Raw genomic sequence first — 14,072 nt, forward strand, 5'->3', positions numbered from 1 at the left:
GACTCATTAGTTCTACTTGAGAGGGACAGAAAGAGTAAGAATCCACCAAAAAGATTAATGGACTTCATTCTCCTGCTATATGCAAATGTATCTTGTAATTTACCAAGACATGGCCTTGAAATTACTAAGTGCATAAGGTATTAGGTAAACAAAAATCAAGTCTACCCCAAGAGTGACTTCACCCCAGAGGGAAAAGGTGGTATAAAGTTATCTGATCTCAAGGAGCTGGTATAATGCCCTCACCTCTGCCACCACTGCCTGGGTAGTGAGCGCCAACAAAACAAAATAAAACCACAGCAAACAAAATGATGACTGCAGCACTCTGTTCTTTCTCGCCATTGTCTTCAGTTAAGTGGCAAAATGGAAGAGCACTCACAAGTTTTCTAGAACATTAGAGATGCCCCAGCAAGCTGACACTGTCTGCCTTCTAGGAAGGACAGCCTTTGGGTCCATTCTGCAAGTGTTACCTTCTGGTGTGGTTTATGGGGTGCATGTGTATGTTTTTCTTTTTAATTGATTTCATCAGCTGAGTTTTTCCCTGGGTAGGGAAGACTAGAAAAAAGTTCCTTGTCTTTAAGAGCAGGGTGAAGCAACATCATGAAAAAGAAGGCAGTAAGCAAAAGAATTTTGCAGAACAGAATCCAAACTTCTTGTGGGAATCAAGTGTGCTCCATGGCTCCTGGGCACTCACATGCCTGCAGTCCACATCACCAACCTTGCTACCACAGTCCGGGAGGGCCAGGTCATATGCCACTAGGGTGTAAAAATCCCCCAGCAATCTTGATGTGTTACAGTGGGCTCTGCCCTCTGGGGAGAATCACAGAACCCCCATGTGTCATTACCAGTACTCATAAATTCTTCTCCATTGCTAGTTTATTTCTATTTTATTTTATTTTATTTTAAAGATTTTATTTATTTATTTGTCAGAGAGAGAGCGAGCGAGAGCAAGTACAGGCAGACAGAGTGGAAGGCAGAGTCAGAGGGAGAAGTAGGCTCCCTGCGGAGCAGGGAGCCTGATGCGGGACTCGATCCCAGGACACTGGGATCATGACCTGAGCCGAAGGCAGCTGCTTAACCAACTGAGCCACCCACGCGTCCCGCTAGTTTATTTCTATTTTAAAAATGAATTTTGGTTTAATGTTTTGCAGTTGAAACGTGACTTCTGACTAAAATTGTTTTCTTGCACTCTCATCCATTGTTTAGGCTGAACATCGGGTAGAGAACTGACACCTTAAAAAACTGTTTTATAGCTACGTTTCTCAGTGGACATAGGAAAGAGAAACCAGAAAGTGGAACTGCCGGTGGAAGAGGAGATGAATAAATCCTGCTAAGAGATTACACTGATCAGTTCGGGTTCATTTTTGAGTAGCCCACATCTCTCCATTTGGCCATGTTAACTGTCTTTTTTTCTAAAACTACAAAGTCAAATGGCCTTTTAATCTTTTATTAGAAGCCTTCAGGATCTAAGTTTTATATCTGTATCTGTCTCCTAATTCTTATGGAATCTGGCCTTCCCTTCCCTATCAAATGCTTAATAATGATTTCTAGTATTTTTGTTCCAAATACTAGGCTAAGCATTTGTGAGATTAACTGATTTTCTCCTCCCCAAAACTCAGGGTGACCAGTGCCACCGTCCTCATTTACAGGTTAGGAAACAGAGGCACGGGAAGGTGAGGGATTTGCTCAACGCCACAGGGTGGGTGGACAAATAGAAGGTCCCTGATTTACACCTGGCAGCTGCGCCCCAGATACAGCCTCTACGCTCATTAAGCAGTCTGAGCCTTCTTTCATCCGGATCCTACCCTGACTGCTCTGTGGCAGGAGCCCCTGAGCTCCCAATAGGAGAAGCTGGCCAACAGAGGTAGAGGAGAGGAAGTGGCACCTGCATAAGCACCAACGGGTCTGGTTCTATTCCCAGTAATGACTAGCTGCATGAGCTTGGGCAGGCCACCTGGCTACCAGGACTTTGTGTGCACATCTGTGCCCTGAGAGGGTCCCCAGCATACTAACAAGTAGTCAGCCAGAAGTGCATTGGATAGAACCTCACCTCAGAACAAAAGCTGGGGATTTCTATGGAAGACCTGGGGGAGTGGCTTGGCCCTGTGCTGCCTTCCTGGGAGATAGTCAACCCCTGCAGAAGGTCTCCAGCTGCCTCTGAGCTCTCCACAGATGGAGTGGGGCCACTGTCCTACCCCGCCAGGGGTCCGTGCTCTGACAGGCATGAGGAAGAGGCTCTGTCATTGTCATCAGGGACGTGACACTCCAGCAGCATGCTCCCTTCCAAAAATAAGTTGCCTACAAAACTTCAGAATGGCTTTGTTTTGACAGCTGGGATTCATTCGTGCTTTCAGGATGGGTTCAGTTTCAGCCTAAAAATTACTCATAAGCTAAATGCCAGCTTTCCTCATCCCACAGGAGGCAGCCCAGCCACAGGGAGGAGAGGAGTTCTGAAGTTGGGGCTTCTAGTGGGGCTAGAAGTTGGGGCTCCTCGTGGCCCACAGCAGTCAGAAAGGGACCCATTGCCCAGCCAGACTGCTAACACCAGTGCCAAGGGGGATAGGAGCTGCCCAGCAGGAGTGTTCCTGGAAGGAAGGGGGCTTCCACAGCCCACAGCTGACCAACTGAACACCAGACTCCTAAGCAACTCATTTATGGGGCACACGGGGTTCCCAAAGCCCATGAAGACATGCCACATGGGTCTGTGGGCCCACACATGCTTCACAAGCCACCCTCTTCTGCTGTGGCCCCATCAGAAACACCACACCACTTGGAGGCTCTCTGCAGGTTTGGGCCTGACCTGCAAGCGAGTTGGGAGCAACTCTCCCTGCAAGAGCTCAGTGTGAGGACCAGGCCTAGAGCAGAATTCAGATCTGGTGAGGTCAGCCCCAGCCCAGCCCAAGCCCTGATTAATGTCGTCCAACGCAGCAGGACACCTCCTCAGCACTGGTTTGGTTGGTGGGGTTCACGCAGCTAATGCGTGTCAGCAGGAGGGTGTCTGCCTGCCTCGAAATTGGGAACATGCTGGCCGCAACTGAGATGTTGCTTACAGAGCCTACAGTAGCCCCCCTTCCAGTTCACATCTTAGAAACAGTGCGAGTCAAGACTTGCTTATTGCCGAGAGCCCAACTGGAGAGAAAATGATTCATAAACCAGTGATTCTTCAATTTAGAAAAAAACCTGCCTGGTTGTTCTAAAGAGCTTTACCCTCAAGATTTCTTTCTGTTGAACCTGCCTGGGTTTCCACTGAAAATATAGTTGTAACCCTATATAATGCATGCCTTGCTATCCTCTTAAATGGGTGGGACGTGGGTAATACAGATCAAGTTCAAAGTTCACCTGCAAACACCCATAGGTCCTGCCCCCACTACAGGCCAGGCCCAGTGGCTGCTGTTATCTGTCGTTCTGTCAGGTCTGCTCTTCCTCTCAGACCAGCCCCCCAAAGCCTTCATTATAAAGGTCGTGCCAGCCATGTGGCTTTGATCACACGGCTCACTGCCACGTGGGCTCTGGTGGCAGGTGAAGGACTTTTCCATTCCTGAGGTCTTGTGAACACTCCGCACCAGATGATATGGGTCAGTTATCCCTTTATCCCAATTGCCTGTTTACCAGCCTGCATCCTGGTACTAGACTCAGTGTCCCTCTAGGCTGGAGCAGAATATTCTCTCACTATAGACTCCCAGGGCCCAGCATTCTACCTGGGCCACATAGATGTTCCTTGTAATAAAAGGAGAGAGAGGGGTGACTTGAATGACTTCTCGCCAGATGGTTGGGGAATGCTTCCTGGCTTCAGGAGGGCTATGATCTTCTACCTCCTTCCTCAGCATATCACTGCTGCTAGTCTCTGACCGTGGCCTCTCTCCAGGGGCACAGTGCTCTCTTTACGATGACTCTCCCACGGAGTTGACCCTGAGGGATAACTGACCCATATCATCTGGTGCGGAGTGTTCACAAGACCTCAGAGATAGAAAAGTCATGGATGGACAGGTGGTATTTGATGGTTGTTTCAAGCACAGAAATGGATTTAAGCATAAAGGGGTTAAGTTAAATACCCCAGATCATCTGAAAATTCTTCCAAGATTTTCTTTCCACTCTGCAATCTGTGGGCACCAAAAGATGACTCCAAAAATTATATCGAGTCCCTCCTTCAGAAACATTAGGCCCAAGTCCTTGGTGGGAAGACCTCCAATGACGCCCACAGCTGCACCTTCTGAAGACTGTAACCTTTATGATTTCCGTATTCTGGGGCCTTTCTCATGCTTTGGGGTCTTCTCTGTGCCCTGGGGTCCTCCCCATGCTGGGGGGTGCCTCTCCTGTCTCCAACCTGGGAGACCAGGAAGGGATCCACCCAGCTTGGGGTACCCTGAAACTATACAACACACATCCTTCTTATGTCTTCTTGGGCGGGGGGGCTCTTCCATGTAGGGCCACCTCCAGCAGATCTGTCCGCAAGCAGAACAGATCCCCAATCAGCCCAAATGGCTCCAGATGCTAGAAGAGTCCCTAGTGCTGTCCAGGGCTCTAAGAGAATCCCTGGGTCCGAAGTCCCCCATCTCAGACCTGTCCTCTGTGCACCCTGTCCTGTCCAGGCTTCCTCACTGCGGGCTTCAGGGCTAAGGCACAAGGGCACAACTCTGGAGTGGGCCCTGCTAGCAGAAGTGGGCAGCTCTCTAGGAGGCTGGCAGCCGGGCCATAGGGCAGCCCCTGCAGGCAGTCATAGGACCAGAAAGATGGGCAGGAAGAGCCTGTGGGAGAGAGGGTGGAGGCTGCACACTCAGGTCGAAGTCCTGGGCCCAGAGAGGAGCTCTGGCTCAGGATCCAGTCTACTTCTAGAAGCGAGCGCCCATCCTGTCAGCCCTTGAGTCTCTCTGGAGGCCTCAACCCAAAAGTGGGCCAAGAAGGGCCAATGCACAAGGCCTGCCTGGAGCAGAGCTTGAGAAGCCCAATCCCCAAGCATAGGACCAGCAGAGTGCCAGCCTCCCAAGGGTCTCCACAGCAATCAGTTCCCACAGGCCACATTTGGGTCCTCTTTGTACCCCGCATGCCGGGATGCCTGGGAAGAAATCTCCCATGCTCCTAGGAGAGAATGCCATCTGCCACTACCTCAGGGGCCAGGAGCCCCATTAGTCATGGTCTTCTCTCTTGTGCCCATGCTTAGAAGGGTTTGGATCAAATTTCAGAAGAGCCTGGCCCTGTGAAAACTCGCAGGCGCTTTGGTTTGGGTCTCCATGGACAGCATGGCTGGGAGCTCTGCCTTTTTCAAAGCAAAATTCACAACAATAACAACCTGGAGAATATGGCAAATTACTTAAAAAAATTCCTTCCACTGGAATTCGACATGGGCACGTCTGTGATAGGTTTACCCAGAAATAGATTTGAAGCCAACTTCTGTGTTTTCAAAGTGGGTGAAATCTGTTCGGCTGTGGTCCCGGTGGGGGCAGGGGGCAAGGGGCACAGCCCAAGGGCACCAAGGCCCCCTGGCCTGGGGGCAATCAGCTGGCTTGGGGTACACTGCACAGGTTTGCGGGAACAGCTACTGTCTTGGCGCTTCTGCTAGAGATGGCAACTGAATGGTTTGCACTTCACTCTGAAGTAGAAGAAATTCAACTGGGAATACAAAAGGAAAAACCATTAACAGGTGGTTTTTTTTTAGACAATGCTTTTTTTTGTTTATGCTTTGTATGAGAGGTGAGAAGTGAAAACCACACATCACACTCGGAAGGACGATATACAGTATTTCTCCTCCTGGGTCTGACATGGACGGTTGCTGCCATACCTACGAAGATGTGCTCGCTTCACCCCGCCTAGTCCATTTCACCTCCTCCTTGAGAGCACAGCATGGACAGCCCCCGGGCCATCAGTGCCCAGCCCCGCGCATGGCCTCTACAGGCAGCAGCTGGCCCGTGCATTTCTGCTGCACATGTCTGCTGCTTTCCTTCTGTGAGCAGGCATTCCTTCCACAGTGCCGTTTAGCAAGAGGGACCCTCTGGGTGTCCCCTGGACTCAACTCATCCTGCTGATGTAGGAGAACTGTTAGCAGAGAGTGAACCCTGAGTGAGAACAAAATGCCTGCTAGGTATCTAACAGGATGAGAATGCTGAGAGCAGGTCCAGCGCTGGACTTCCTTAGCAACATGCTTAAGAGGGCAAGATGGTGAGTAATATCGCTTTCCTACAAGACTGACTCTAATGTCATGAGCCCTAGCCCTATCTGTTTTGCAAACTAGAGAGAGGGAATTTTTTGGTAAAGAACCAGAAATGTTTACAGAATTATTACTGCCTTTCCCTTTCCAAGTCCATTGCTTTTTTAAGGCCCAGAGGAGCTAGTCTTGCAGGAAGTATTTCCAAGTGTGAGGGGGCCTTATAACCCCACTCTGCCCCCTGATGAGGCCCAGCTACATCTCCCAACCAGGCTGCAAGGGAGCAGGCTGAGACCAAAGGATTTGCAAACAGACATGGACACAAACGGCAGAGCAATGATTTCACTTCGTGCCTGGGACCCTGCCGGTCTCAGGGGGGCTTGAGCTCTGCTGGGTGAGAGCACAGGAGCAGTGGCTGTGACCGAGTCTTCTTCCACACCCCTGAGCATGGGAATAACGTTCTTCCAGACCAGATGAGACAGGCGGTGATGAGGCCTGAGCACCACTAATCTGGGGGCCCTGAAGAATTTGGTGTGCACAGTTCCAAGAAGCCTCTGTGCTCCCTCCAAGCCCAGGAAGTGAGCTAGTAGGTGTGCCTCCAGGGTCCACTGGACATGCGGCCTGGGCAGTCAACACTGGTTTTGGTACTGTTCCTCAAGAGACAGGAGTGGCTATCCTTGCCTTGAATATACCATTCTGTGTTGCAGGGTTCACCCCAACTCTGGCTAGCACACACTCATTGGAAGACTGGTTTTAAGGGCATCTGGGTGGCTCAGTTGTTAAGCGTCTGTCTTCAACTCAGGTTATTATCCCAGGGTTCTGGGATCGAGCCCCATATCAGGCTAACTGCTCAGCGAGGAGTCTGCTTTTCCCTTTCCCTCTGCTGCTCCCCCTGCTTGTGCTCTCTCTGTCTGTGTCTAATAAATAAATAAAATCTTTTAAAAAAAAAAGAGACTGGTTTTATATAGAAAGGTTCTAAAAGATCCACAGCCTGTTGTAAAGCCAAGAGGGAATGAGAATACATTTTTCATACAGCAAGGCAATGAAGAGAGGAGCTCCCAGCTAGACATGTGGGTCCCAGCTAGACATGCAGCAGGACAATAGTGGGCAAGGCAGTCACCTGTGAGCATTGCAGATGTCTCCCTGGGTTTTAAAGACTGAATGTAAAAAAATAGTAAAATACCTCATCAACATTTTTCTTATATAGATTACATGTTGAAATGATAAAATTTTTAGATATTGGGTTTAATAGATTATACCATTAAAATGAATTTTACTTTTTAATTTTATTTTTAAAATTCTTTTAATTTATTAAAAATGTGGCTACTAGAAGATTTTAAATTAGATAGGTAGCTTGAATTATACTTTTATTGGGCAGCACTGATTTAGAAATCTGATTCTAACACTGACTAAATCCAGTGTCTAGCTGGGTAGTAACAGAGGCAAGCCCACTGGACTTTTGTGAATAAGCCCAATTTCCTTCACAAAAGAATAGCTGAAAGTGCTATCTACATTAACTGTCATTCCAGCATCCACTCTTGTTTCTCCTCAGAAAACAGCCTTTCCCACGTGGTTGAACAGGTTGTACACTGCACAAGGATGACACATTGAAAGGAAGGGAAGCTGTTCACTTTGTATATAAGTAGATCTGTATATTTATTATTATAATATCCTGGTACCTGGCAATCAGTATCTTGTTCTAACAAAATGAGCATATTACAGTGACTTCCCAACAGACAGAATTAAAGCATTCTGAGGAAATGACACTTTTTCTCTGATTTGCATAAAAGGTCTATCTGGGCTCAGGTTAGCCCTACTTGAACCTGAGGCCTACCTGAATTCCACTCCGAGGAAAGCTGCTTTGCTTGTTTGGCCTCCATCTCTGTCACAGGCCTGAGGCATCTGAGGGCAAGAACTTGGGGCCCTAATTCACGCCTTAATTTTATAAAATGTCATTGGTGTCTGGTACCAAAGAGTTACAATAATGCTGGGCCACAGCCAGGGCTCGCTCAGAAAGGCCACTTACCTTTTCATTTTTCTTCTCATCTGGTTTGCATCCGGTGTTGGTGGGGCTGGACGATGACAAGCCACTGACAGACCCCCCTCCAGCCTCCCCGTTGAGGTTGGCAGCACTGACGTTGGGAGGTGTGACGGCAGACGCTGCAGATGTAAGCGGAATGGCTGGTCGGGGGCACTGGGCTCCGATGACTGTCTGCATGGGGGGCTGGTGCACATGCTGTGGGGACACCACCGAGTGAGGCCTGAGGCTGGCGGCGGGCAGGCGGGATGGGGAGTTCTGGGTGCGCAGGGGCGACACGGTGGCAGTTGGTCGGTCCTGGGCCTGGGCTGAGGAGTGGGCAGCTGGAGCATGGGGTTGGAGAGAGAGTAGGGTTGCGAGGTTAGTTTTGATACTGCAATGTAGTCTCCACCGACTCTTTCCTCAGCCTTCTCCCAGGGCTCACAGCCTCTCTCTGTGGTCACTCCACACCCAGCCACTCTCCACAGGAGAGAGACTGAGCCCGGGTGACCAGGGAAACACATCCCATCTCCTGAGCCCTGCCATGGCACAAAACAGCTCACCTTCAAAACAGCTGACCCTCACAAAAAAGAAAACATCTTTTCCAAAGTTGCCACAAGCATGGGCATATTCCTAGGTTCCCATGAAGCCTTCTAACTGGTTTCCTCTGCTGTGATGAACTAATACACGCACAAGTTCTCTTATAACATCTTTGTGGAAAATGTTCATAAAAGTAAAGCCTGTGACAGAATCCTGAAGAAGCCCTAAGATGCCTGGGGATTATTAGACCCCTCTCCCTCTAAGGTGATCACTGCTGACAGCTTGACTCTGGTTGGTCTCAACCCCAGAACTGTAACCCGGTCCCCTGTTCACACTTGGTATTAGAGCCAGCCGAGCTCAGGCTGAGCACGTGTGGCAGCTTTAGCTGGTGAAAGTCATAGGAGGAAGGCAGCTGCAGTCTTGAGGTAAGCCGTCACCCCTCTCACTGCGACCTGCCTGTGGCCATTGCCTTGCCCGCACCCCGAAGCAACAGTTCCTGGATTTATAGAACAGGAACCTCACAATGACGACTCTGGCCCCTACTGCCAGCAAAAATGCTTCCTAAGGATGGTAAGGTTCTGAAGGCCTAACATTGGTAACAACCCACCATGTGAAAACACAAGTTCCTTCTAAACACAACACTGAATTAAAATGAATCTTGCTGCAACTCACATTAGTGATTTTGAAGAATTGTCTCCTTACTAATCACAGAAGAAACATACTGAGCAACAGAGTGAGCCACACCAGAGGGATGGTGACTTGTGGCCTGGGCTGGTGACCCAAAGGGCATGTGGCAGCCCATGTCACTTCATGCCACATTAGACAACTCAGATCACATCATTTTTGCACCGTCCCCCAGAGAAGAATTACACCTCACACTGTCCTTATTTCCCACCACCAGAATTCATGGCATTTGTGACTTTGCAACATGAAAAAAATACACGTCATGAAACAAAACAATATTCTCAGCCACTAAATATGCCTTAAATAGATAACCTACTCATAAATCCTCAGAGCATTTCCCTGTAACTCGGCATGACAAACCAAAGCCCCTTCACAAGCAAGCCAGGCCTCTTCCCTCTGACAGTGCTGTGTGGGAAGAGCTGGTGAGATCTAATTATGTGATCCTGGGTTCTACGGGACTCTGGGACTCTGGCTGCGGCCTATTTCTAGGAGGTGAAATAAATAAAGGCTGATTTACGGTTTTTGAAGTATTCAGGGTTTGGGGTGGGTTTGAATCGTCACTGAATGTGGCCCCAAGTTTCAAAAGACCAGGTTAATCAACTGCAGATCAATGAACCCACTGCGGTCACTCAATCAGCCCGAGGTAACCCGTGACTTGGATAGTGCTCCTGGGGCCATTTGTCTGCCTCTCTCCAGCTGTCTGAACTCTCCTTCACCCCAGCCCCCCAGCCCTGGAATGAGAATTGGCAGTTGGGCCAGGCAAGAGCAATCTCTTGGGCTCAAAAGCCTGCAGGGGCTGCTCCAGATTCTTCGGCTGAGTCCCATACCACTCCCCTCTACCTCTGGCTGGCTTCCACGTGCCTGCCACATCACCCTGCCAAACCCAGTGCAAAAGAGGAGAGGGTGTTCCAGAAAGTTCTAAGCCTGCCTGCCAGGCAATCTCTTTGACATGCTCCCCTGTTTTCTCCCTTGCTCCTCCCCCCAGCCACTCCAGCCTCTTGGCTGTTCTCCCAACACAGGCTCTCTCTCACCTCAGAGGCTATGGCACAGAACCCTCTTCCCCAGAGTCACACGTCCCCTGGCCTGCTTCAGTCATCTCAGACACTGCCCTCCTAGAGAGCTCTGTTTTTGCCAACCCACTGAGCAGTGCAGAGTGCCACTCTGCAATCCCAGCCCCTCTTGCTCTGCTTCAATTTCCCTCTCCTCCCACCACACTATCTGCTCTTACCCACCTGTAGGATACCCTCTTCATCGTGTGTTCACTGTTCCCTGCCTATCTGCCCCCACTACAAGCTGAGCTAGCTCCACGAGGGAGCTCCACTTGCTGTAGAGTTCACAGATCTATTCTGAACAGCTGGACTGCTGCCCAGCATGCAGCAGGTGCTTAATAAATTTCTTGAATGAATGAACAGGACTTTGAGAAAAGAAAACCTCAATTAAAATATTTCTCCAGATTTTACAGAATTGAACCACTGGAGAAGATAAAAATCCTCCGGGAGAAAGAGGAGCAGGCTGGCTGGTAGAAGAATGTGGGATTCCACTGATCCCCAGGGGGGATTTATCCTCGGGATCACCCACCCTGTGCCACCCAACCTTGGACTGACCTGGACTGCTCTCACTCTGATCATCCTACTGGTTAGCAATACCAAAGCAACCTGCCTCACAGAGGCAGGCAGTCTGAGAAAATGTTCTTACTCCATAGTCTCTGTTCCCCTCTACCTCTCCTTTATGAATCTTTGGCGTGCTTCAGCAACTGTGGAGTGCCTAAATACTATTGGACCTCACTCAGTTCATCACTACATCATCCCACATGTGCTTTCTATAAAGAGTAGTTGAATGAATAATGATCTACTTTACCATCAATGTTGCTCTTTTCTTTTATTTTTAATTGTGTCATGTTAGTCACCATAAAATATATTAGTTTTTGATGCAGTGTTCCAAGATTGTTTACATACAACACCAAGCACTCCATGCAATACGTGCCTCCTTAATGCCCACTACCAGGCTCACCCATCCCCCTACCCCCTCCCCTCTAAAACCCTCAGTTTCTTTCTGAGGGTCCACAGTCTCTCATAGTTCATCACCCACTCCAATTTCCCCCAATTTACTTTTCCTTTCCTTTTCCCAATGTCCTCTATATTATTCCTTATGCTCCACAAGTAAGTGAAACCATATGAATAATGATCTACTTTACCATCAATGTTGCTCTTTTCTTTTATTTTTAATTGTGTCATGTTAGTCACCATAAAATATATTAGTTTTTGATGCAGTGTTCCAAGATTGTTTACATACAACACCAAGCACTCCATGCAATACGTGCCTCCTTAATGCCCATACCAGGCTCACCCATCCCCCTACCCCCTCCCCTCTAAAACCCTCAGTTTCTTTCTGAGGGTCCACAGTCTCTCATAGTTCATCACCCACTCCAATTTCCCCCAATTTACTTTTCCTTTCCTTTTCCCAATGTCCTCTATATTATTCCTTATGCTCCACAAGTAAGTGAAACCATATGATAATTGACTTTCTCTGCTTGACTTATTTCACTCAGCATAATCTCCTCCAGTCCCATCCATGTTGATGCAAAAGTTGGGTATTCATCCTTTCTAATGGAGGCATAATATTCCGTTGTATATATGGACCACATCTTCTTTATCCATTCATCTGTTGCAGGGCATCTTGGCTCTTTCCACAGTTTGGCTATTGTGGACATTGCTGCTTTAAACACTGGAGTACATATGGCCCTTCTTTTCACTACATCGGTATCTCTGTGGTAAATACCCAGTAGTGCAATTGCAGGGTCATAGGGTAGCTCTATATTTAATTTCTTGGGGAATCTCCACAGTTTTCCAAAGTGTCTGCACCAACGTGCATTTCCACCAACAGTGTAAGAGGGTTCCCCTTTCTCCACAACCTCTCCAACATTTGTTGTTTCCTGTCTTGTTAATTTTGGTCATTCTCACTAGGTGGTATCTCAATGAGGATTTGTTTGTTTGTTTTTTAAAGATTTTATTTATTTATTTGATAGACCAAGATCACAAGTAGGCAGAGGCAGGCAGAGAGAGAAGGGGGGAAGCAAGCTCTCCCCTGAGCAGAGAGCCCGATGCAGGGCTCGATCCCAGGACCCTGAGCTCATGATCTGAGGCGAAGGCAGAGGCTTAACGCACTGAGCCACCCAGGTGCCCCTCTCAATGAGGTTTTGATTTGAATTTCTCTGATGGCTAATGATGATGAACATTTTTTCATGTTGTCTGCTAGCCATTTGTATATCTTCTTTGGAGAAGTGTCTGTTCATGTCTTCTCCCCATTTTTTGAAATGATTATCTGTTTTTTGGGTGTTGCGTTTGAGGTGTTCTTTATAGATCTTGGATATCATCCCTTTGTCTATACTGTCATTTGCAAATATCTTCTCCCATTCTGTGGGTTGCCTCTTTGTTTTGTTGACTGTTTCCTTTGCTGTGCAGAAGCTTCTTGTCTTGATGAAGTCCCCAAAGTTCATTTTTGCTTTTGTTTCCTTTGCCTTTGGAGACATGTCTTGAAAGAAGTTTCTGTGGCTGATGTTGAAGTTACTGCCTATGTTCTCCTCTAGGTTTTGATGGATTCCTGTCTCACATTGAGGTCTTTCATCCATTTTGAGTTTATCTTTGTGTACGGTGTAAGAGAATGGCCGGGTTTCATTCTTCTACACATAGCTGTCCAATTTTCCCAGCACCATTTATTGAAGAGACTGTCTTTTCTCCACTGGATATTTTTCCTGCTTTGTCAAAGATTATTTGACCATAGAGTTGAGGGTCCATATCTGTGCTCTCTACTCTGTTCCATTGGTCTATGTGTTGTTTTTGTGCCAGGACCATGCTGCCTTGGTGATCACAGTTTTGTAATAAAGCTTGAAATCAGGCAACATGATGCCCCCAGGTTTACGTTGCCCTTTTCTTACTCTCAAGTTGATCACTTCCCATTTCATGGATGAAATGGAACATTCGCAACTCCCCAAACTTCAGGCCAGGCTAGCTCCTCTCTTAACTCATCCACATCTAGACCCACCCTGCGCTCCAGTTTCAAGGACAAAGGGTCCCAAGAGGTCTACCCGTCACACTCATCTTGATCCTTTCTTCTGGCTCTTCCCTTCTTGCCTGTATTAAGTATCTCCAATAACTTTCCTCCTGTTAATTTACTAACCAAGTTATAGCTCCCATTTCAAAAACAGTCCTTTTTTTGGTCAGTACCTCCTTTTTCGGTTTTACTTTATACCTAGTATTCTTGAAATAGTGTCTGCATTGGTTCTTTCTTACTTTTCATTCAGTTCTTTGCACCATCTGTATTTGCTCTCATGGCAGTTTTCATCTCTGCTCTGTGCTCTGGATACACTCCCTCTACAGCTTTCTAGTGTCACCAATTTCCATCTTCAACTGTGTTCAGGCTAGAGTTCATGGTACCTGTAGAGATTCTGTATTTAAATAAATCTATTTTTCCCTTTCCAAAATTTCAAGTTGGTTCTTTTTCATACCCATCAGTTTCTGATTCATAGCTATCCATCCAATTTTTCCCCTTTATAACACCCTGTTTTTTTCTTTCTTTCTTGGGGAAGGCGGGGGAAGTAGATGTTATTCTTTCTTTTCCCTTTTAGAGGATCTTTTATTTTGTATTTTATTGTATTTTTTTATATTTTATTTTTATTTATTTTTATTTTTTAACTAG

At 47.5% G+C, this 14,072-nt stretch overlaps 1 protein-coding gene across 2 annotated transcripts in view; it reads right to left on the minus strand.

The window, feature by feature from the left end:
* SH3RF3 (SH3 domain containing ring finger 3) overlaps window positions 1-14,072 on the minus strand; it is a 368,285-nt gene that overhangs the window by 45,847 nt on the left and 308,366 nt on the right. For both annotated transcript variants that reach the window (XM_045077593.1, XM_004764328.3), the window contains exon 8: window positions 8,163-8,497. In XM_045077593.1, the coding sequence (XP_044933528.1) occupies window positions 8,163-8,497 (335 nt within the window). The remainder of the gene's footprint in view (window positions 1-8,162; window positions 8,498-14,072) is intronic.

Source organism: Mustela putorius, unplaced genomic scaffold, assembly GCF_011764305.1.
Source record: "Mustela putorius furo isolate JIRA1106 unplaced genomic scaffold, ASM1176430v1.1 tig00000224_pilon_pilon_pilon, whole genome shotgun sequence".
NCBI classification, from domain to species: domain Eukaryota; kingdom Metazoa; phylum Chordata; class Mammalia; order Carnivora; family Mustelidae; genus Mustela; species Mustela putorius.